The sequence below is a fragment of the Hyperolius riggenbachi genome, chromosome 4 (assembly GCF_040937935.1).
Source record: "Hyperolius riggenbachi isolate aHypRig1 chromosome 4, aHypRig1.pri, whole genome shotgun sequence".
Taxonomy (NCBI): Eukaryota; Metazoa; Chordata; class Amphibia; order Anura; family Hyperoliidae; genus Hyperolius; species Hyperolius riggenbachi.
Window position 1 is genome coordinate 160,216,500 of NC_090649.1, and position 26,067 is coordinate 160,242,566.

Consider the following 26,067-nt stretch of genomic DNA (forward strand, 5'->3'; position numbering starts at 1 on the left):
TTATAAGTTTCTACCGCTTAGCTCAGGTGCGCATTCCCTTACAAGGTGGTATTCCCTCAATTAGCGTTATATATATCTCTGGTATGCGCTTCTCAGAGCTAGACCATTTCCTTCTTGTATATATCTCTATGCAGCACACATTTCAATATAATCAAATTAATCAAAGTCTCTATTCCATTATGAAAAGTCCTTAAAAATCTGCAGTGTCATTTTTAATCCTCAAACGAACAGTCAAATCACGATCATCCACCACGACAGCAATATCATAACCAGTAACCACTCACCAGATACTTTGGCTGACCGGGTTATGGATCAGCATCAGCGCTTGTTGGGGTTCCACCCCTTACAATGGTAGACTGCAATCTCCACGCAGATGTAATGGCTGACCCTCTCTGGAACCAACAAGTTACGTTTGTTTGTTTTTATATATCTCCACACTCTCTCAGCACCTTGAACTCAAAACAGAGATCTCCATAGCGTAACACCGTTTATTAAAATTGAATAAAGTTTAAAATTACACTCACAAACATCTGTTCAAAATGCGCATATCTTAAAAATCCACATGGGGCTGGCGTCTCACACTGCATCCCAGGCTCCGCCCTACCGGTTTCGTCACTGCTGACTCATCAGGGGTTTTGAGTTCAAGGTGCTGAGAGAGTGTGGAGATATATAAAAAAAAACAAATGTAACTTGCTGGTTCCAGACAGGGTCAGCCATTACATCTGCGTGGAGATTGCAGTCTACCATTGTAAGGTATCTGACTTACTCCCTAGACCACAGGTGTCGAACTCCAGGCCTGGGGGGCCCGATCCATGCCAGTGTTTAGGATGGACTAAGAAAGAGAGGAATGTGTTCTACCTGATGGACCACACCTTTTCTGATTCAGATCCATCAATTAATTTGAGATGTACCAAAAATGTGTGAGGACCTCGGCCCTCAAAGGACTGGTTTGACATCCCTACCCTAGACCACCAACCACACTACATGCTAAAGCCAGCCTAGCATGTACCATTATGACCAATCCAATAGAAAAACTAGCATGCTTAAGGATTTGTATTTTTTCAAAAGCCAGCTTACATACCTTGGCCAGGAATTGAACCCAGGTCTCAGTGTGTAGTAGGTATCTGACTTACCCCCTAGACCATGAACCACACTACATGCTAAAGCCAGCCTAGCATGTACCATTATGATCAATCCAAGAGAAAAATGAGCTCTGTCTCTCTCTCTCTCTAGGACTTGATGCCATTGAACTGAATTTTCAGCTTAAAACCATCAACGGATACCGGCAGATTTTCACAGGCATTTTCGGAATTCCGCCAGATTGAAAAAGCAATTCCGTTCCGACCAAATGGAACGGAATTACCAATTTCCGCCTAAAAATTCCAGAACATGCAATTATGCGGAAAGCGGTGACCATCCCTACTAGAGAGAGAGAGAGAGAGAGAGATGAATCTACCTGGCTATCTGGGGTTCTCTTCGGACAACTGTTGAACACAAAAGGCAAGGCCGTGCCTGACTACAAATCCTTAGAGAGAGCTCATTTTTCTCTTGGATTTATCATAATGGTACATGCTAGGCTGGCTTCAGCATGTAGTGTGGTTGGTGGTATAGGGGGTAAATCAGATACCTCAGATACCTACTACACACTGAGACCTGGGTTCAATTCCTGGCCAAGGTATGTAAGCTGGCTTTTGAAAAAGTACAAATCCTTAAGCATGCTACTTTTTCTATTGGATTGATCATAATGGTACATGCTAGGCTAGCTTTAGCATGTAGTGTGGTTGGTGGTCTAGGGGGTAAGTCAGATACCTACTACACACTGAGACTTTTTAAAAATTTCCGACGGAATCCGGACTTCCGCGGAATTTCATACAAATCGGCGGAATTTTCATAGCGACGGAATTTAACACTGACGGAATCCGTGAATTCCGGCGGAGCGGAATTTGCTGGTTCCGATCATCCCTATTGTCTACTTCAAGGCAACAAGTCCACCACCACCTCCTGAGGAATTTTAAACTTTTTAGTACCTTTTATCCTGCTGGCGCCTCTGTTCACTCTTATATTACCAATATCCACCCCTGGTGGAGAGGTCAATCCCCATCTCTTTTTTCCTGATCTACAGAGAGCGACTTTTAATCCTGAGTGAGGACAGGTCTAATCTCCTCACCTGCCTATACAGTGGTTACCTAGGAGGTAACCCACTTTTGTGAGTATATACACTATATACTTTTCAATTCCAACCTATTGTTTTGCTTACTACACTATTGGGTTCTCGGTGTCCCCACTTTTGTTTATGGCTGAGAAGCTGTTTATTTTTTCCAGGTCTATCCATTAAAAAACCAAACACTTTTTGAGCCAAGCGTTTAGGTGCCAAAGTCTTCCACAAGCTATGATGCACGTTCTCTGGTCTTTGCCATGTAAATCATCATAAACTACCCTGTCAGTTTAAAATTTAATTAAAATGCGAGAGAAGTGTTATTTATCACTGCAACCTTTTGTACGTCATGTGAAGTAACCCTTAATTTTTCTGCTTGACATGAGTAAACAGATACAAATGCTTGTTAGTGAACACCAACAGCATGTAGATTTCATTTACTCAGAGACTTCTTTCAAGATCTAATACAACTTAGATTAAGCAGTCAGCATGTGCCCTTGTTGGATGCTGTAAATAGGATATTTGCTACAGCTCTCAAAAAATGCCTCAACTGGGAATTTTAATTGACCAATCGCTGACCAATTTTACCACCTCCATGTCGTATGAGAGTTTACCAACAAAATCTTTTCAAAGTATTCAAAATCAGTTGACCCTCATATTACTTGAAGGTGGTAAAATTGACCAATCATTTGCCAATCAAAATTGAAGGTGTGTACCAGGCTTTAATCCAGTAATTTCAACTTGCATGTAATTACACCAGGTGCTGCGTCCATGGCAGAAAAGCTGTAATGGGTCTTGGCATAGGGAGGTACCTTTTGAGATCATGTCCTGTGGGGTCTAGTGATTGTCAAGGGGCACAACCTCTCAGCATTTTAACCTTATCATGTGCATAGCACCATGTAGGTATTAGGAGTATCTTCCCACTATAGGGTTGATTCACAAATCTCATGCATTATCTTTCCTTACCTATTTCTGGTCTTATTTGTAAAACAAGGTTTCAGCACTCAGCAGCTGTTCACATAGGCAGCAGTGCCAAGTTGTGCTTTCAGCTCAGCACAGTTGCAAGCTGTGGTGGTGTTCAGGGTGGCCCAGCCCCATTTGAAGCAAGTGAATGTGGGCACTCAACTTCACCAAATGAAAATCCAATTGGATGCATTTTTCATAATACTATACCGTACTGTGGGTGTTGTAAATGGTGTGGCCCTCTGACTTTTCCAAGCAGAAAATATATCACTCAAAACTGGTTGTTCTTCATTACCTTTACTTTGATGTCACTTTTTTGGTCTTATTTGAAGTAGTTTTTACAAACATGTAACAGGTCCCTTTGTTACAGCAATGTCTCTCCTCCGTTCCTCCACTTTGCCCGCCATTTGTGGACATGACTGAAGCCAGTATAATGCAAGCTGAAGGAGCTCTCCCTCAGTGCATGCCCTGTTCTACTCCGCACTCCCTGTTGTCCGCAATCCTGCTTAGCTGCCAGGAGCCTTTCTGGACATGTGCATCTGTGTGCTTGTAATTTTCATGAAGAAGTCCGCACACAAACCGTGTGTGCTTGGACAGTTTCACTAACATATCAGCAATCACTATTATCCAATATAATAATAATTATCCGAAGATTTGTATAGCGCTTTTCTCCTGTCGGACTCAAAGCGCTCAAGAGCTGCAGCCACAAGGGCGCGCTAAAGAGGCCACCCTGCAGTGTTAGGGAGTCTTGCCTTAAACTCCTTACTGAAAAAGGTACTACCCTAGCCAGGATTCGAACCCTGATCTCCCATGTCAAAGGCGGTGCCCTTAACCAGTACACGATCCAGCCATATAACCCATCAAAGGCAGAAAACAGTTGCATCTAAAATTAGGCTTATTTTTTGTTGTTGTTTATTTTAGTCCAGTATGGGTTTGCTTGATCGCTCAAAAGACTATTTCGCAAAGAACAAATAATTGTGGGAGTTAATTCTTGCAGTCTTAAAAACAAAATTCCAGTGTTGTCTGCTTTGCTTCACACGTCAGAATACTATGTGAAAGGTTATGGAATCTCATATGGGATCAATTGTCTGAAAGCTTCTCCTTAAAACTGCAGTGGAAATATTGGTTTATAAAAGATATAGTCAGTGTTTGCCCATTGTAAAATGTTTCCTCTTCCTGATTTACATTCTGAAATGTATCACATGGTGACATCTTTACTGCTGGCAGGTGATGTCTGTGGAGGGAGATGCTTTTTTGGCAGTTGGAAACAGCTGTTATTTCCCACAATGCAACAAGGCTCCCACAGTGTGATGTCAGTACCTTGTTGCTGACATCACACTGTGAAAGGTTTTCACCACAATATAAGCCATACAGAGCCACCTGATGATCCGTTTGAGAAAAGGTAAAGATTTCTTGTGGGAAAGTAGATATTGGCTACTGATTGGGGTGAAGTTCAATGTTTGTTACAGTTCCTCTTTAGTCTGTCTCATAAATGCCTGTCTCTGAATTCTGTATGCAAATGTATGCAGCTTGAAATGGATCAAGCTGATTGATGCATGTTCAGGCTGCATATATTTGCGAATTCCGGCATTAACGCCAAATTATTTGCATTTCATAAACCAGCTCAAGTCATGGCAACTCAGTCACCACAACCAAGGTTGTGTGACATAGCGTACGTATGACTGAGCTGCCGGTGAGTTGGGCGCAGGGTGAGCTGAATGACAACTCACCCTGCTGTCGCTCAAATCCCCGTTAAATACTACTCCCCCTCCAAGTTGTAGCAACGCAGAAGGAGATGTAATTTGGGGTCTGGCGATCCCTGGATCCTCAAAATACTCTTGCACGGGGAACGTAGCATAGCACTAGTGTCCAGCTTTGTGCCGAGCACCAAAATGACCTGCTTCAGGGACATGGCCTTATGACAGTTTTGATATTTGAGTTCTAAAGCATGTTTCATAATCAATCATGGTCAATCATCTGATAGATTTGGAAGGTTCTGATTTGCTGATTATTATTAATGCACTAGTAAAAAAGGCCCGTCCGTTAAAAAAAAACGGGCGCTAGGTCACGCTGCAAACCCCCCCAATGCATGCACATACGCGTCCCGCTTGCTCATTCCCCACCACTGTGTGAAGTATATGCACACAGTGAGCTGCTTGCTTGGCAGTTGGAAAAAGCTGTTATTTCCCACAATGCAATGAGAACCTCTGTGAACCACACACAGCAAACTGTCAGATCCAGCCCTGTGTCCTACCTGCCCTGGCTGTGCACATGCTCAGTACAAAAAAGCCAGGGACACACAACCATTCAGTTGATGACGCAGGGACACTTGCATTTCATTGTATAGGATGCTCCTCCATGGATTCCAGTATCAACATCTCAGTTTGTGTTTTACACTGTTCAGTATTCAGCAGCTTTAGTAGATGCATTGTGTTAATATATATTCTCGATATATTCTCAAAAACTGTCTCTTTACTAAAGAAATAAACTCTTTCACTCCCAAGAGGTCTGACACCCTGGCTTGTTTTCTTTATTCCAATGAGCTGTGTCCCCAGTGTTATTTTAATCACATTTATTTCAGCCACCCCAAGGCCACCACAGTTGCCACTCTGCAATGTACAGTGTATGTATATATATATATATATATATATATATATATATATATATATATATATAAATGTATTATACAGGTAGTCCCCAGTTTACAGACGCCTGATTTACGAACGACCCGCCAATACAAACGGCCCGATCTCGTCGCAATGATGTCATTTCCGTGGGGGAAGTTTGAAGAAGCGGTTTCAAACATCCCAACTTAAGAACAGATTTAAGTTAAGAACAAATACAGTCCCTATCTCGTTCTTTAACCGGGGACTACCTGTATATATAAAGTCGTAATTTATTTTGGGAGGGTGTAAATGTTCCTAAAATTGCTCTTTTCATATATATTGGAATGTCTAATAGTATCCTTATCCTTTTAATTACAGCCATGAAGCCATATGATCTCTTGTCAAAACAGACTGCACAGCAGCTCAATGCAGTAGTAGTGTCAATCAAGTAAGTACCATTTGGCCATCATCTTACTCTCTTGTGTTCCCTTATTTAACTCAATCATAGTTTACAGGAGATTTAAATAGATTTTTCATTTATGTGAATCTAAGTAAAAGCTGTTACATTTGTACCCTTTAAAGAGAGTCTGAAGCCTATATTAAAATAAAAAAACAGATACTTACCTAAGGAGAGGGAAGGCTCTGGGTAGTGATGGTCATGTCTAGGACAACTCATGGAGAAGCATGTGATCAGTTTGGTCAGGTGATAGATATGTAAAGTCTCTTGATTTGCTAGTCGTGATCAGGTGCTAAAGCAGGATGTGATCACAGTACATCAGAGCTTTGCAAATCTATCAGCTGATCAAACAAATCACATGCTTCTCCATGAGTTCTCCTAGGCCTGACCAAGGTCCTCGGGCTTCTGAAGACAGGCCGCTGCGCACTCACGGGTGGGCAGTATAAAGCTGCCGGTCTTTGGAAGCACTGCCAAAGTCTCCCGCGGCGGTAGATTCAAACCGTGGAGCCTGCAGGGGAACAAGAACACTGGGAGGAGAACGGGAAAGCTCATTAGGACCCAGAGCCTCCTCTCTCCTTAGACAAGTATCTGTTTTTATATTTTAATATAGGCTCCAGATTCACTTTTAAATAGTCCCGTTACTGTACTTGGTTGAAAAGGGCGAACCTGCTATAAAATTTGGTGATGTTCCAGCTAGAGAACTATTTCTGGAGCTGTGATCTTTTTTTATTTTGTTTTATCTACTTTGTAAACTCTGTCATGGGCTTCTGTTTCTGGCCTGCTCAGATTTTAGATTTGCGGTGAGTTTAATTAAATCACAGTATGCAATATTGGCAACAGAAGAAGTGATCACTGATCAAGACAGTTGCAAACTGAATAGTATGGTTGGGATTGCACTGAAGTTGCTTTTTGCTAGTTCTTATTTTCGTGTACAGTATTGCACTGTTGGCTTACAACCTGCATCGATCATTATTGCAAATGTGTGTATGAGTATTTTTGTATTGCAAAATCCAAGGTATTCAAGTGTAATGCTCATTCCATAAAAGCGTTACCATTTTGTCCACAAGCTGTGAAGCAATTGTAAGGGTAGATACCTTATTTTTCGGACTATAAGACTCACTTTTTCTTCCGCAAAGCTTGGGAGAAGAATTGGGTGCTTCTTATTGTCCGAAGATATGGTAAAATAGATGCAGAGTGTGCAGGGAGCACTTACCCATCCAGCGCTGCGCTCCTCTCCCCCTCCCTCCGGTCATCTTAATGTAAACAGGCTCCTCTTCTCTTCCTCCTGCATCGAGCAGGAAACTGCAGTCCTCTGTTTTCTCCTTACCTCCGGCTTCCTACTGACACATAGTGGTTGTTACTGTAACCACAGCAGTACGTCATGTGTGACCGCGTGCACTGCTGTAGTTACATTAACAAACACTATGCAGCAGTACAGAAGCTGGAATTATGGAGGACACGGAGGAGCTGAGGCTGCAGGAAGAGGAGAAGAGATAACTGCCTACATGAGGGGGAAATGAGCGCAATGGCAGGTCAGGTGCAGTATGGAAGTGTCAGTGTACTGTAGTGTAGTGTTAGTTCATTGTGCAGTGTTAGTGTAGTGTTGTTGTGCAGCTTAGCTGATGGGGCAGCAGTAGTGTAGTGTAATGTAACTGGTGGAGCCAGGAGGGATTAGTGTAGCGTAGCTGTGCAGAGTAGCTTAGAGACAACTTAGGGAGAACAGGTGTTAAGCTTGGAGGTGTATTCTCCACAGTCAGCAGGCAACACATAAGCTGACTTGAAGGAGGTACACACACCAGCACAAGGAATCAGGATATCCCCAGTTTAGTGGAGGAGAGGACTGACTCCAATAGGAGATTGTGGTGCACAGAGCCGGTGCAGATCCGAACAGCCACAAACAACACTTTTGTGATAACGTCTCAGCGCAAAGTAGCGCTGAGCGCATAAACCAGGACTGAGGAGATCAGGACAGGTAGACAGAATGATCGCTTGCTTAACTAGCCACTACTTAGCGACAGCAAGCGTCCAAAACCAGACAGACTGGAATGAGACAGCCAATGCGTTGCGGCGATGGCGTGCCTCACAAAGACAGGACAGGATAGTCAGGAAATAGCAGGATCAAGATAGATGAACGTAACACAGATAAATATACAATAAGTATGATTTCCTAGCGTATTATAATTACAGCTATCAATGAAACTATTTGTAACGTCTGACTAACATATGTATATATCGGCAATGAACCGATATATGACATAAGCAGGAACACTGACTAGGACTGGAACGATACAGGGAACAGGACTCAAAAGGATTCGCTATCTCTTCGCAGAGATGAACGCAATCCACAAACAGGACCAGAAACAGGATAACTAGCTCAGCACGGGGGATCACGATACGCGCAACCACTAAAGCGTGCTGGAACGCTGACTAACGGAACACAGGATATAAACAGTTCGTGTACGTATATATCAGCGACACTGATGTATCAACGTAACACGAATACAAGGAAAATAACAAAATGTGCAAGTATGCGTATATATTGGCGATGAACCAATATATGACACAAGACAAGCAGAGTAACAACTTCTAGAGCAAGAGCAGAACTAGGAGGACTCGCTGACCCCTTCGCAGGAGTCAGCGCAGTCCACACGGACTAGGAACGAGGTGGGGCACGAGCAGAGTAACAGACAGAATCTGAGACTATGGTAGCCCATGAGGCATTGCAGGAAGCAGTTCTTTATACTGAGGTCATCCAATGGGAGCAGACCTGCAGATTCCCACACAAGTGAATGGTAATTAATCACAGGCTGACAGCAGGAAAAGGCAGACAATGATATGCAGCCTGCAGGAAAGGGATTGCCCCTCCATTGCAGCAGACAATGTTTGTTTACACAAAAGCATATTAAACTGTCATTAACTTCAGAGCGACTGCAGATGGAATCAGCAACTAGTTTAAGTGCAAACCAAACTATGCAAGCAAATGCATGTAATGACATTAGAACTGCTTGGTTTGCAATACCACTGCAGTCAGCAGTAAACGCTGCAGAAGCGATCATAACAACAGGTGCATAAGACGCCCCTGCACTATAGATGCACCAGGCTTAGTATTTTTTTTTCAGTTTTTTGGCCTCTAAACCTAGGTGCGTCTTATAGTCTGGATCATCTTATAGTCCAAAAATACGGTAACCTGGGATGTGGAGGGAGGGGCAGACATAGGGCTTGATTCAATGAACTGTGCTAACTCATAGCACGGCCGTGCCAGTGTTTTTGCGTGCGTTTTCACGGTCGATCGCAATTTTTCAGGCACAGTCGCCCATGGTGTGATGTCACATGAGGAGAGGTAAATCTAGGTCGTCAACTTAGATTGGGCACTTTCACAGCATCAGTATTCTAAACCAGGGCTTCCCAACCCTGTTCTCAGGGCCCACCAACAGTGCATGTTATGCGGAAATCCACAGAGGCAGTTAATAAGTGGGAATGCTCATTCGGATTACGCAGAATTACAATTTCTGCATTTTTAATCGGAAAAGGAAAATCTGAAATCAGAATTCCGTGGAGATCAGATTTACCACAATTTGGTAATTTTAGCCCAGTCACAGAACTCTGAAGCATTGGACCAATGGTAATTTTAGACCAATCACAAGATTCTGTTTTCAGATCTCCAATTTTTTTCCCGTCATTTATTTGTATTGCCTGATGCAAAAATTACAAAATATTCCTCAGAAATTGGAAAATCGGAAAAACAGAAATTGGTTTTAAAAAAAAAGGAAAAATCAGAAAATTGGAAATTGGAATTTAGGCGAAATCAGAAATGGGCATTTCTGACCATTTCTATTAATAAGCTCTACTAAGACACCAATAACCCCCCCCCCCCCCCCCCCCCTGTGTATGTTTGTGGTTTTCTGCAATGACAGGAAATCGGAAGAATAGAAGGCGCCCTTTAGTGTAGCACAATAGTGAATAGGTGTTTCGAATTTATAGGGTAAGATTAAACGTTACTACCTCAGATGAAGAGTCTCAGATCGATATACTGTAAAACAATTTATTGGGAATTTGGACTAAGCACTTGGACAACGCAATTCGCGACCACAAGTCGCTTCCTCAGGTCAAATAATCGTGCTTAAAGAGAGAAAACATGGAAAGCGCTCAGAACCACATATATATTACATTAATATAAAAATGTGCAAAATTAGCATAAGAAAACAAATCATGGGAATATAGAGACAACATTATACAAAACACGTCCGTATGACATCAATTATACAATTATAGAACAAGCTATCAAGTTTTCCTAGGCATAAAAGGCCAAATGTGTGGGAGATCACGTTAAAATATGATACATTAAGTCTATATTAAAAGTTCTTGTAAAATTAAAAGTATCTAGAATACATCTAAAATACAAAGTATATGTTGGTTAAAGGGAATATAAGAACACAATTGTTAATGGCTAAAAGGGGTATACATTTAGAATATCGTAATAATAGTATCAGTATGTGCAACCCTTAAAAACATGTATGCACATATATACACATGTGTGCATATGTATGTGAGCAAATGTATGCACAAAATTAAATATACGGCATGCATCCCCACATGTATATCCTACACAGATTACCAACAATGTGCGGCATGAGGGAGCACGGATTGGGTGTATTAAAAGCAACATATTTTTATTTGTTAGATATGAAGTACATAGACCTGAATATAGATGTAGGTAAAGGATGTGAACAATGAACAGGGACATCGCTATGGGAATTCCAAGAGTAATGAGAAAAATGTGGCTATGGAATACGGATAATGTGGATGAACTGGCAGTGGACGTGCTGGATACATACTAAGAGGCTCGCGAAAAAGCGGGACTACTTAAAAGACTAGGAGATAGGCTGCGTGTGTAAGGCTCTCATACAAGCTGTGTGAGGTGAATGGACAGAGGAGGGAAATAGCAGAGTCTCTCAGGTAGAGCGGCGGTGTGGGCTATAGGGCTAATCTATTGAGCCGGGGAGCTCTTACCTGTAGTAGCTAACGCGGATTGCTGGGCGCCATGGCGGGCGCACGCTCCGCGTCTGGTAATTATACTGTGAGTGTAGTTCCTGGTTTGGGGTCACATGACGCAGAGCGAGGCTTACGTCAGATCCCATAGAAGGGCAGGAAAGAGAGTCTTCTCCATGTTGGAGGAGGCACTCGGGGAGGAAGTGAGCCGTCGGCCATATTAAGTGTGGCGATAATGGAGATGAAGGGAAGGCTAATAGCGGTGGCCATCTTGTGTGTGGCCAAGGAATGATGGAGCCTGTTGGGCAAAGTGAAGGGACTCTGGGTGGCGGCCATATTTGGTGTGGCACAGTATAAATAGGAGGAAGGAGTCGCCCTATTGTAGGTGGCAATATTGCATTGCGGATTGTTATAAATACATAGTGAGTGTATGAAGGTATAGCAGAATAGTATATATAAAAGGGACACGGTAGTTCCCAGGATATGGGATCTCCATGAAGTAGCTATATATGTTTAGAGTCCAGGCAGGGGGAAAGGTCTGATAGAGGTACTTAACTTATGAGCTTGGAGGACCATTATTAAAATGTATATTAGGTATATGCCGTATTAAATATGAGGTGGGAGAAAACCAATCTCATATGTTACATGGTGTGGGAACCCTTGTGAAAGGAGTATGTAAGGAGAGGGGGGGTTGTTAGGGAGAACAAGGAACTGGGGAAAGGGGGGGGGGTGGAAAAAGGGGGGGGCCCATCTAGTGGGTGGGGGAGGATAGGGGATAGGGAGGACAGGAAGGGGAGGGGGGGGGGATGAGACCAGGTGGGGGTGAAGATCCCTAATGATGGGATGATTAATATTAAGATAATTATACAATATATTTATAAGATTCAACACCAATTGTTATGCTTAGACCGTAGGTAATTATACAAGTTGATAATTATACAATATATTTATACGATTCAACACCAATTGTTATATTCAAACTGTAGGTGAGTCTCTTATGGATCATAAATTAAATAAATGTCAGAAATTATGCTCAAGGCAGATGTTGAGGCCCTCCGGTTGTAGGGTCCTTAGTTAGAATACCCAGAACATTTCTCTGGCTTTCAGTGTTTCGAAGTGGTCCGGGGCCCCCTCGGTGATTTGTTCAATGGGGCAAAGCTTGGCACTATTGTGGTCACATCTGTGTGTTTCCTTGAAGTGTCTCGAGAGACCATGTTTGGTGTAGCCATTTTGGATGTTGCGTCTGTGCTGACCCCACCTCTCTCTAAGGGATTGAGTGGTTCTCCCTACATATTGCCTATTGCATGTGCAAGTGACTAAATACACTATATATTTAGACGCACAGTCAATATGCCCATGGATCTCAAATGTCTCGCCTGTGAGTGCTGAAGACACCTCTTTTTGTCCATCCTTAATTTTTTGGCAACAGAGACATCTTCTTTGTTTGCATCTCCAAACCCCATTGTCTTTGGATATGCCTATTGCGTTGTCGAGTATTTTTGCGGTTTTAAGCCTGCTAGGGGCCAGAGTATTTTTCAGAGTTTTGGCTCTCCTGAACACGCATCTTGGAGCATCTTTAAGGTTCTCTTTAAGGAAGGGATCGTTTAGTAGGAGTGGCCAATGTTTTTTTAGAATAGTTTTGATAGCACAGTGGTTGTTTGCGTATCTGGTTATGAAGAGGGGTTGTGACACGGGATCTGTGTGCTCTGGTAGTGATTTGGATGGGTCCTTTTCTTTGTTGAGTAGGGAACTTCGGTCTTTAGTTCTGGCTTTGTCTCTGGCCTCCCTTACTAGTGAATTCGGAAAATGCTTTTGTTTGAACTTCTTTGTTAGAATGTTAGCTTGTGTATCGAATGTTTGGAGCTCCGTGCAGTTTTTTCGGATACGTATTGTCCGTACTGGATATTCCTTTTCCAGGGCTTGTGATGACAACTCCTGTAATCTACGTATCCGTTTGCATCTACAGACTTGAAATGATTACGGGATTTGATAGTATCCCCTTCATTATATAACACAACATCAAGATATTCTATTTCCGACCTGCTGGTGTTTGATGTGAAAGAGATTCCCCAATTATTGTCATTCATATATTGCATGAAATTGTTGGTAGAGTCTAGGGGCCTGATTCACAAAGCGGTGCTAACAGTTAGCACCCTAAACTCAGTTTAGGCATGATAAGTTTAGGTGTGATAAGTTTAGGTGTGATAAGTTTTGGCATGATAAGTTTAGGTGTGATAAGTTTAGGCATGATAAGTTTAAGCACCAACTGCGTTAGCACCGCAGTGCACAGCTATTCAAAAGTTTTATGCTAGCAAAGACTGGTGCACTTCGTATAAAGTTTAATGGCGCTGCTTTGCGTGCGGGACTTTGCAAGCGATCTAAACTTATCTAAACTTAGCATGCCTAAACTTATCACACCTAAACTTATCATGCCTAAACTTATCACACCTAAACTGACTTTTCACCAGAGTGGTGCAATGGTTATCATGCCTAAAGTCTCTAACTGGGTTAGCACCGCTTTGTGAATCGAGCCCCACGTCTCCTTCCCAGATGAGAATCAAGTCGTCAATGTATCGACGATAGTATATAATATTAGTGGCGAATGGATTAGTTGCTCCCAGCAGTAAATGTTCGAGTATACCCATTGTTAAATTAGCATATTTCGGAGCATAATTAGCTCCCATCGCAGTTCCTCTCTTCTGTACATATGTAGTCTCCAGGAATTTGAAGAAGTTGTGAGTTAGGGAAAACTCTGTTGCCTTCAGGAGAAATAGTTTTATGGGCATATTGTCGTCTCTATTTATCTATATGTGGGTTTCCAGCTGTAATCTTCCAATTCATGTAGTAGTTGGGTCGAGTCTCTAAGAAAGGACGGTAGTGTCTGTACATACGGTTTGAGGAGTATATCTATGAGTTCTGATAAGTGTGATGATAGGGAGTTGATCCCTGCTATAATAGGTCGACCAGGTGGTTTTGTAACAGACTTGTGGATCTTTGGGAGGTGATAAAAGTGGGCCATGCTCGGGTTGTCAATAAGGATGTAGTCTCTTTCGGCCTTGTTAATTATGCCTTTCTCCTTGGCCGCCTTGACCAGTACTTTTAATTCTTCCATATAGGCCGGTGTGGGGGTCTTCATTCAGTATAGTATAATACTTTTGATCACCCAAAATCCTTTTCGCTTCGTTGATGTAGTCGACTTTATCCATAATGACGATTCCACCCCCTTTGTCAGCCGACTTTATAACTAGAGACTCATTGTTTTTTAGATTTTTGATGCCTCTATTTTCTTCCTTTGTGATATTAAATTTAGCGCCAGTCTTTTCAAGGTTCCTAAATTCTTCCATTACCTGGGTATAAAAGCTCTCCACATAAGGCCCACGATAGGTTGTTGTTTTCTGCAATGCACTGTTGGAGGACCTTGAGGACAGGGTTGGAAAGCTCTGATATAAACCAGAGGGAAGAGCCACAGCAGAAAACATTCTGTAATGATGTAAGTATGTTAGTATGAGGACATCACCAAACATGCAGAATATGGAGGATGACAAATGTATTTCCTTTAAACAATACCAGTTGCCTGGTGGCCCTGCTAGTCTATTTGGCTGCAGTAGTGTCTGAATAATACCAGAAACAAGCACAAAGCTAATCATGTCAGATCTGACAATGCCAGAAACACCTTAACTGCTGCATGCTTGTTCAGGGTTTATGGTTAAAATTTTTGGAGGCAGAGGATTACAGTACCACCATTGCCAGGCAACTGACTGCTTAAAAAGAAATAAATATGGCAGCCTCCATATCCTTTTCACTTCAGGTGTCCTTTAAATTCACACTCTGGCTTGTTTACTGCACTAAAAGTGTCATGCTGTTTATAACATTTTTACCAGCGTTTTATGATGTCATTCATAGTGCTGAACTCACATTTCCTTTCCTGCTCTTAGTTACCGGCTGGCTCCTGAGGCCCACTTCCCAACTCAGTTTGATGATGTGTACGCTGTAGTTACGTTTTTTCTGCAGCAAAGTATTCTGGATAAATATTCCGTTGACCCCATTCGGATAGCTGTATCTGGAGACAGTGCAGGAGGCAACTTAGCTGCAGCAGTAGCACAGCAGGTACGATTTTCACATTTACTATTTTATTTATTTATTTCTAACGGTGCAAAAAAAAATTCCAAAGCTAATTCTACTTTATACATGTCTCCAGAACTCCAGAACACAAATAGACAGTGCTTCCAGAGGAACAACTAATGTGTGTCAGGCTTACAATCTGCCCCTAGTCATAGTTTCAAATTTCCTGAACAAAGGTGGAGTCTTTATAGTTGGGGGGGGAGAAAACCTACCCAAAAGGAAACCATGCACAGAGTGACACAAATAAAAATACAGAGTAACATGACTGAATTTACATCACAGGAGCCAATAGGCACATATGTCCTTAGACTTTGCCCTCCATAAACCTACGAACCTCCACCAAACTGCACCACAAATGTATTGGCTGTCTCAGCTGTCACTTCTCCCTTACTTCCCTTGCCCATGATTCGTAACTACAGATGTCCCTAAGCATTAGGTAGCCAGAAGTACCCTCAATATTAAGTAGCTAGAGGTGCTCCCAAGTATGAGGTAGCTAGAGGTGCCCCGAGTCCCGACTGAAGGGAGATCTCCTCAGTGGAATACCAAGAGCAGGGTGAGTAATCTCTCATATACACTCTCACCAGGAGTCTGCATAGGGAAGGAGGGAGGGAAGCACTCGGAGAGGGGAGTGAGCCACCTTTCCATCACCAGGCGTCTATAGGCACGTGCCTACTATGCCTTGTGGTAAATCTGGCCCTGCAGAGTAATGCAATACATAGTACAAATACACAAATCGACATAGAAGAACAATTAGGTATATAAAAACAAAGAAAGTCTCTAAAAACACACCGATGTCCCTAAAGACTAGGATGTGTGATCCAGATGCTGACACTGTAAGGGGAAGGAAAAGGAAGCAGTGAAAAAGGAATCACTTTTCCTTCCTTCTAATCCAAACACAATGCTTGCTGATTGCCCCTAGGTACATTATGCATATTGTACTGGTAGTCCCTGATTAACAAACTAGATAGGGACTGCAGGTGCTGTGACTCCACCACTGTATCTCCCTCAGTGCCACCAGTGTCCCCTCTGTCAGCCTCCTGTCACCGCTGCCTTAGAGTGTCAGTATTTGAGGATCAGACCAGTGATAATAATAGGAATTATTAATTGTCATCTGTAAAACACTGCAGAATATAAACCCCATATAAATCCATGAATAAATATTGGGTGCTATATACAGTAATTTGACAATAATGTGTGTGTTTACTGAATCCTGATTTATAATGTAAAGATGGGTTCAGATTACCTCTCCATATTAAGAATTCGGGCTCATTCTGTAGAGATTTAGATTACCCAGCAAGCTCATGGTGAACCAGAATTCCTAGGAGTGCAAACTGTTGAGTTTATAACCTGAGTTCTGTCTGCATATCTTCATTGTTAAAACTCAGTGTCCCTCAGGTAAAGAACAGCATCATGTAATTAACTCATGGTATACATCAGCAGACAGACGTTTAAGGTGCGCAGTGGTGTGAAAAGAATAACCATGTTGATTTCTCCTACCACTAACAGTTTCTCAGAGATGGTTAAGTTTCATAGGCATTCCTTACAGAATAGGTTGATGAGTTCAAGAAGGGTTCACCGAAGCCAAAGGTCCCCAGGCCAGATTTCAGGCACTCTGGTTGCACTAAGCCTTCACAGCATTCAAAGCTATTGTGGGAGAAGGAAGGCATGTCACTCTGTGCACTGTAGAAACTCATACCAGTTGTCACATGCTGTACAGATATGGATGTCTGAACATAGACATGAATTTCTGTGTTTTTTTTTTGTTTTTTTTTTGTTAGTGTGTGCCAGGCTAGCTTATATAAACCCCATATAACCCTGTGGTTATCATTTAAAGTCATGGCCAAAGTTGTTGGCACCCCAGAAATGTTTCCAGAAAATCAAGTATTTCTCACAGAAAAGTATTGCCATAACGCACCTTTTGCTATACACATCTTTATTCCCTTTGTGTATATTGGAGCAAAACAAATAAATAAAGGGAGAAAAAAAGCAAATTGGACATAAAAATTGGACATAATGTCAAAATTGTGGATAAATAAGTTTCATGCTCCTTTCAACTCACCTGGGGGCAATTTAAAAATCACACCTAATAATAATAATAATACGAACATTTGTACAGCGCTTTTTTCCTGTCGGACAAAAAACGCTCAAGAGCTGTAGCCACTAAGGGCGCACGCAAGAGGCCACCCTGCAGTGTTAGGGAGTCGTGCCTTGAACTCCTTACTGAATAGGTACTGACACTAGCCAGGATTCAAACCCTGATTTCCCATGTCATAGGCAGTGCCCTTAACCAGTACACTATCCAGCCATTGCCTGAAAGCAGATAAAAAGGAGAGAGGTTCCCTGCAACTCATGACACTGTAGCTATTCTCCCTGGGCGTGGATGGAAGAGAAAAATTGATGAAAGTTTGCAATGCAAGACAGTCTGGATGGTGGATAAGCAGCCCCAAACAAGTTCCAAAGAAATGTAAGCTGTCCTGCAGGCTCAGGGAGAATCAGTGTCATCGTGAACTATCTGTTGACATTTAAATAAAATTAAACTCTATGGCAGGAAAGGAGGACTGTTGACACACCCAGGGCCCACTGCTGACACAAACACAGAAAAAAGCAGACTACAGTTTGACAAAATGTACTTGAGTAAGCCACAATCCTCCTGGGAAAATGTTTTGTGGACAGATGAGACCAAAACATAGCTTTTTGGTAAAGCATATTATTCTACTGTTTACCGAAAATGGAATGAGGCTTAGGCCCCGTTCACACTTGCGGTTTTGTCAAAACCGCACCGGATGTCCGGACCGCACCGTATCCGGACCGGACCTGATCCGTACGGTTCCTATCCGGATCCGGTCCGGATCCGGTCCGTTTGCATCCGGTTTCCGTGCGGTGTGAACACGGTTGCGGTCCGGATCCGGTTTCTTAAGGAGATAACAACCTGTTATTACCTGGGGTCTGGGAGGTCAGCAGAAGGGTCTGGGGTCATTGTTGGAGACAGGTGGACGTGTGGAGACCATCCGTGGATACAGAGACTGCAGTTGGGACCATGGATCCAGGCATTTTTTACTCGTATACCTGGGAATTCTCTGTTGTTCGCCTCCTCGTTATCAGACTAATCAGACATGTTGCTGCCTAGAGCTCCAGCATGAAATCGCTGCTGCCCCACCTGAACGCTGGGCCCATGTGGTCCCCATCCAAAATGCATAGGAAGTGGGGTAGAACGTCCGGTTTTTGTAGCCAGTGTGTTGTGCGCTCTCCGGTTCTCATTGGTTTCCATTGGCCGGATGGTGCAGTCCGGCTCCGCCCCGGATACGGCTGCCGGAGGAGCCGGACCAAAAAATAGCGCATGTTGGAACGGACGCCGGAGTCCGGATCCGGTCCGGATCCGGTCCGGCTCCGGTCCGGCAGAACGGACGCATGTGAACGGACGCATAGGCTTTCATTGCTATTGCCGTGCGTCCGTTCCGTCCGTTCTGCAAGCGGTCCGGCTCCGGCACGGCGATTCCGGACAGCCACCGCTAATGTGAACCGGGCCTTACAAAGAAAATAACACAGTACCTACAGTGAAATATGGTGGCGGTTCAATGATGTTTTGGGGTTGTTTTGCTGCCTCTGACACTGGGTGACTTGATTGTGTGCAAAGCATCATGAAATCTTAGAGTTACCAAAGGATTTGGGTTGCACTGTAGACCCCAGTGTCAGAAAGCTGGGTTTGTATCCCAGATCTTAGGTCTTCCAGCAGGACAATGACCCCAAACATATGTCAAAAAGCACCCAGAAATGTATGGCAACAAAAGCACTTGAGAGTTCTGAAGTGGCCAGCAACGAGTCCAGATCTATAGCCCATTGAACACCCATGGATAGATCTTAAAATTGCTTTTGGTAAAAGGTGCCCTTCTAATAAGAGAGACCTGGAGCAGTTCGCAAAGGAAGAGTGGTCCAAAATTCCATGTAAGAGGTGTAAGAAGCTTATTGATGATTATAGGAAGCAACTGATTTCAGTTATTGTTTTCCAAGGGTGTGCAACCAAATATTAAGCTAAAGGAATCATCAATCAAATCCTGCTACCCGCTATGTCCTTCTCCGCAGCTCCGCTCTCCTCCACTGGCTCCCAGAAGCTCTCCAGGGTCCTCCCACTTTAGTAATTCAGGTCCTGTATGACTTCCTCTTTGGCTCATACTGGTTCTGCGTATGGATGGTCAAGGAGGTACAGCTGATTCCATGTTGATACACACTTATGTAGCTTAAAAATGGACCAATTAAATGCTGCTATACATTTGGCTGGCCCATTTCCTAGCTGCATATATTTGCATAATCAGTCCAGCATTATTTATATCTTATTGGCTCTCCCTGGTTCTAAAAAGACCAGGCACACAGAGGCCTCTATATAATCAGTGTATGTAATTATGTTTTTTGAGCTATGAAAGTGTGACACACATGCAGTAAGCTAGTATACAAAACCTTGGGAACAGTAATTCTTACAATAATTATAGCTTATAATAGATTATAAAGCCTTTCATTAATTCTGAGAGATCTCCGTATCCACAACAAAAATAAACACATCCCTAGTATGCTGAAGTTGCCAGTTCTGATGTGAATTGTTTATTAAAACACTGATTTGATTTTTACAGCTGCTGGATGACCCAGAAGTCAAAGTGAAATTGAAGATTCAAGCATTAATTTACCCTGTTATGCAGAGCCTTGATCTGAACACCCCGTCTTATCAGGACAATAGCCACATGCCTGTACTCTCCAGGACACTCATGGTGCGCTTTTGGAGTGAATATTTTACCACGGATCAGAAACTATTTGAAGCCATGTTGTCTAACAGACACATACCTTCCCAGGAAGCCCACTTATTGAAGCATGTCAACTGGAGCACATTATTGCCTGACCATTTAAAAAAGAATCACATCTATCATATACCTGAACACGGAGACTCCACTTTTATTAAAAAATACCCAGGACTTTTGGATAGAAGAGCCTCTCCACTGCTATTGGAAGATGATAAGTTAAAAGGCCTGCCTCTAACTTATGTAATCACATGCATGTACGATGTCTTAAGGGATGACGGATTTATGTATGTATCAAGACTACAGAAGGCTGGGGTTCAGGTCGTACACCACCACTATGAAAGCACCTTCCATGGTATCCTTTTACTAAACTCGAGTCCCTTTGATTTAGCTATAGCCCACCAGGTAATGGATAGATACTTACACTGGCTTGGGGACAATCTGTGAAAGTGAACATTCTTGGGAAAACTTACTATAAAAGTACATTTTGAGTTTTTGTACAAAATTTGACAGCCATGACTGTTTTTGTGTTTTAGGATCATGATGAAATCTGTCTGTACATATTGCTATATTGTCTTTGGTGTTGCTTCTTAGAGTAGGGAGTATATAGTCAGAGTTTGGATCAGAACTGGAAAAGGAAAACTCTCTCTATAATAGAACTTTATCAGTCATGCTTGATTTTATTATATGAACCTATAAAAGAAGATGTGCATTGAGCGAACAAACATCTTTCAGTGATTTGATGTCTTCTTGATGATCACCCAGAAATTAATGTGTGAAGGTATTTCTAAATATGAATCACTCATGTTTTTCTTAAGCCTGACTTCCGCTGTCTGATCTGTGGTTAATTTTGTTATTACTATAGAAGAGCCTGCTGTTTTATCGTTTGCTAGAATGTCTTTTGAAGTGGCCTTAAGCTGTTATAAATCTCCATAAGTGCTTGAGTTTTCTTTATTTAACTGCCCTCTGTGGCCTACAGTTATTATGTCCGTGAGTATCATAAAAAAGCCACATTTGCAGTGTTGTTTAAAATAATCCAGATAGCTTTTCAGGTCTGGTCTGGCTATTCTTAGAAGTGGAGGAATTTCAGAAATGTTTGGCAATTTGGCCAGACGAAAGCCACATTTTGCTTCTCCACATGGATATTCACAATTTTTCCAGTGCGCAATGAACCAGTAAAGAAGCCCTCTAGACACGCTACTAGTTTACATTGTTCCCTATGGACCCCTTACCACCCTGGTATTTGTGTCCCTTATTAAGTTTACATTACCACTGCCTAGATCTGGAGGTCCTCTAGAGCATAGTTTCTCAACGTGTGGTACGCGTACCCCAGGGGGTACTTCTGAGGGTTCCAGGGGGTACTCGGGCTTGATATACTTAACCAAGAATAACACATTTAGAGTTTTAAAAAATGATAAATCTTATTTAAACAACACCAAATTAGTATTTTAGCTAATTAAAAGCAATAGTAAAAGCTTGGAAATGGTTTAAATCCAATTATAATGTACTAGGATTAAATATACATTTGTCAAGGGGTACTTGTGATAATGTTTACTATGCTAGGGGGTACTTCGTGAGTATATTGTTTTAAAAGGGGTACATACCAATAAAATGTTGAGAAACACTGCTCTAGAGGTCCTAACTCCAATACACTAACAGCATAGATAACAGAACTTCCACTGCACTTCATTCCAAAAATGATGGCCTTTTCTGTACAATGTCTGATTAAGACAATGATGAAACATTATTTGAGAGGGATGTAATTGTCAATACATTTCCATATTATCAACCATCTAATATACTATTATCCAATATATTATAAATATTGTGTTGTGTATGCATATGTTAACAAATACAAAGTATTGGAAGATGGTACTGAACTGAAACAAAGTGCCCCAAATCACATGTGAACAAGTATCCCTGTGATACATGCAAAATGTGATGGTCTGCTTAGTGCCCTGGTGTCCCATCCCAACTGGCATTTGCATTGCATGGAAATGTTACCCTTTCCGGCACCACAGCCTATATCTTATAAAAATGTTGTTATATCTCCAAATTTTAATATAAAGAATTAGTCGGGGGGGATGGGGGGTGAGACCAGTATGGTTTGAAAATTGAAAAAATTGGATAAATGGCCCTGACTCATTTCTGTCATGGTTGATTGGAAGTGTGATGAAGGTGTGACTGAGGTGTGGGGGTGAGGAGTAGGGGCTGTGTGTTTTAATCAAACATGTTTGTGTGAAAAAGTGTCCCTCTTTCTAGTCTCAGATAGTTGGGAGGTATGGTCAATGTGTCTGCTTTCCAACCTAGACTTTCGCTTTAACAGCTGATGCAAACATTAGTGACACATTAATAATAAGACGAAATCTCGCAGAAGCGTAATTGTACATTGTAGTTTGCAATTATGATGCAAAATCGTAATTTCCGGCATACTCGTCATAACTTGTAGTGTCACATCGTAATTTTGTGTTATCACGTAATTTTGTGAGTCTAATAGTTTTTACTTGTAATTTTGCGTTATTACATGAACATTAATCATAATCAATTGTAATTTTGCATAATTGTTTACAATTATAATTTTGTTATTACGATGGTAATCATTATTATGAAAATTATGCACATTTTAGGTCCCAAACTGCAAGCAGGGTGTTTATTTCATTTAAAGGCATACCAAGGTGACATGATGAGATAGACATGGGTATGTACAGTGCCAAGCACACAAACAACTATGCTGTGTTCCTTTTTTTCTTTCACTGCCTGAAAGAGTTAAACATCAGGTATGCAAGTGACAGTTTCGGTCCTGTCGGGACCTGTTCAGACTAAAGCGTTACCATCACTGATAAGGAATTGCAGCCATAAAACAAAAACTTGTGGATTTAAGTACAAAATAAAACTGTGGTATATCTAAAAAAAAGTCATTTTTAGAGGAAGATAGATCTACAGTAGTTGTTTATCTCATCAGTTTATTTTCACCTCAGTATTTAAACCTGCTCTGGTTAGCTTCATTATGCAGATGTCATGTCAATGGGGTAACCTGAGCAGCCTAACTAATGCTGGGTACAGAGATTTTCTGGCCGATTTACTGTCAGATCAATTATTTCCAACATGTTCTATTTGCTTTCCGATCCCTTTCCGAGCATTTTCCGATAGATTTCCGTTAACTGAAATAGGAAATCAATCGGAAAATAATCGGAAAGCAAAACGAACATGTTGGAAATAATCGATCTGACAGTAAATTGGCCAGAAAATGTCAGTGTGTTCCCAGCATAAGGACAAGTTTATTTGTGTTGACATTCAGTCAATAGATCAATAAAACAATTCACTCCTGACACTCTGTTTTATATGACTTGTACAAGCAGTAATAAATAATGGCTGCACACAAACCTGAATCTTCTGACATAGGTTTATAATTGTACTGCCAAAAGTTGCCCATACATCTAGCAATAATGGGCAGATTTGACCAAGAGACAAATCTCTCTCTGCAGGCCGATTTCTTATCGATTTCAGCATGAAATATCTCGGGAATCGGCAAAGTCAGCTACCCCCCCTCCCCCCCCCCCCCCCTTTATACGTTACCTGTCCTGTGTCACTCTGATTATCCAATCGGATGGTCGATCGGCAGCCAGGTCGAGAGATGTATGGCCACCTTAAGACTGTGAAACACCTAAATGATCTATATATTGTTTATTTTTCAGGACAAATGAGGCTTTTAGTGTGTGATAATTTTGTTTAGTAATTGACAGTGCTAATTATAAGTTAAACCCACACATTTTATATGCTTATCCATCCTGGTTATTACAACATTTAGATTATGTTTCTAGTACAATGTATGGTGGCATTATTGTATTTGGAAATAAAGGTGTATTTTTTTTTCTGTTTTTTGCTTTCTCATTGTACACTATTGATGATTCCAAGACCTTATTTGCAAAAAATAATAGTAATAAACCCTCATGGAATACATATTTAAAAAAAATAAAAAAGCCAAGTTCCTAGGGTAACAATATATGTTTTTTCTTTTATAGTCTAGAAAGTTCCAAAGAAGCAGGCACAGAGTCAGGCCCCATTCACACTGTACGCGTTGCTGTCCGGATTTTGGCAACGCCTGCAGGAGTCAGACACGCACAACATCAGAAAGTGCATAGACTGCACTGTCTGATGTTCACACTGCATGCTTTCCGTACCAGTGCGGTCCGCGAACGCATGCTGCACGCATTTTTTAACAAAACGTGCGGCTGACTCATTCACTGTCAGTGGATGGGATCAGCCCCACAATGCATACAAACGCAGATGACGTGCGTTCGTACACGTTGAGTTTCCCGAACGCACGGCCATCTGCGTTTGATCAAAGGAGGAGGTCCGCACCAGTTCAGGATTCTAGGTGTGTATCTTTATTCAGGACGTATCCAATATAAAATAGACACATGCATCAGATGCTGACATGTTTCGAGCTATCTCAGCTCTTAATCATAGCTGGTTTAAAAAAATGGCAACACCCCCTATAAATAGGAGGAAATCATATATCCGCCTTCCAAAGCCCCTCCCCCAAAAAGGAAGTGGGAGGAAAGGCAATCTTTCACAATAATAAACAGATACTAAATCCATACCATCTACCACAATACAGGATGCTGTGTACAGGAAGATAAAATATTGTTTACATATGAAAATACAAATACAAAATATAAAAATTGAAGATTAAAATATGACTGGAGCAGCGTGTGAGTCAACTATATATAATTTTACCCGGGTATCACCAGCCATTCCGCACAATCTGGCCTTAAAGGCTCTGGATTTTCACCTCTCGAGATACTCGGATTATTCGGAGGATCTCCGTACCTTTATTCTTATGGCCGTCGAGTACCTCCTGGCCCACAACTACTTCATGTTTGACGGCAGTTTCTTCCTCCAGAGGCGGGGCGCCTCTATGGGCGCCAAATTCTCACCATCCCTTGCGAATCTTTACATGGGGTGGTGGGAAGAACGTCACGTCTTTGGGGGAGATTGCCGTCTGCTGGAGAGTGTTGTGTGGTACGGGAGGTACATCGACGACCTTTTAATTATCCTGAGGGGTGATATTTCCAGTGCAGCCTCTCTAGTTGATTATTTCAACCAAAACACATTGAACTTGCAGTTCACATATACGGTAGACATCATGTCGATTAATTATTTGGATGTCACTTTGAGTGGGGATGGTGTGTCTGGACAGATCAACACCTCCACTTATAGAAAACCGTGTGGTGGCAACACAACCCTCAGGGCAAACAGTTGTCATCCAGCTCACACTATTCGTGGCATTCCTGTCGGTGAATTCACCAGAGCGAGGCGTAATTGCTCAAGGGATGAAAATCTGAAGAGTGAGCTTGACATTGTTGAGAAACGCCTGAGGGCACGAGGTTACCCGTCATGGTCTATTGGCAGAGGGAGATCTAAAGCCATGCAGAGAACCCAGACTGATTTGTTACAAAGCGATGGCCACTTGGTCCGCAATACATACAAACCCACGTTTGTGACTACCTACTCAGTTGAGTATAGGCGGGTGACGGATATCATCTCTAGGTATCTTCCTATTTTGGAAGGGGATGAAGGTCTCTCGCCTATTCTGAGGAATGGAGTCAGGTTTTCTAGTCGGCGGGCCCCCACTTTGGGACAAATCCTTTCCCCTAGTTTATTCACGTCTAGTGCCACAATGGACACCTGGCTGACAGTCAAGGGGTCCTACAAGTGTGGGATAGCCACATGTAGATACTGCCACCTCCATAGTAAAGCCAGGACGGCTGTCTCTGTCTCTAATGGCCACACTTATAGTCTTAAGCAGTTCATTAATTGTGGCACACGCTATGTTATTTATCTCATTGACTGCACTCTTTGTTCCCTCCAATATGTTGGGTGTTCCACCAGGCCTATGAGACAGAGAATTGCCGAACATTATTTAGGGGCAGGGTGGTCCTCCACTCACATTTCGAACGTGGCAAGGATTTTAGGGAAGTGCATGGG

General features: G+C 42.1%; 1 protein-coding gene across 1 annotated transcript in view; it reads left to right on the plus strand.

The window, feature by feature from the left end:
- AADAC (arylacetamide deacetylase) overlaps positions 1 to 24,471 on the plus strand; it is a 53,517-nt gene extending 29,046 nt beyond the window's left edge. The window contains exons 3-5 of the mRNA XM_068280875.1: positions 6,103 to 6,172; positions 15,106 to 15,277; positions 19,915 to 24,471. Of these exons, the coding sequence (XP_068136976.1) occupies positions 6,103 to 6,172; positions 15,106 to 15,277; positions 19,915 to 20,523 (851 nt within the window). The 3' untranslated portion in view covers positions 20,524 to 24,471. The remainder of the gene's footprint in view (positions 1 to 6,102; positions 6,173 to 15,105; positions 15,278 to 19,914) is intronic.
- Positions 24,472 to 26,067: the final 1,596 nt, after the last annotated feature.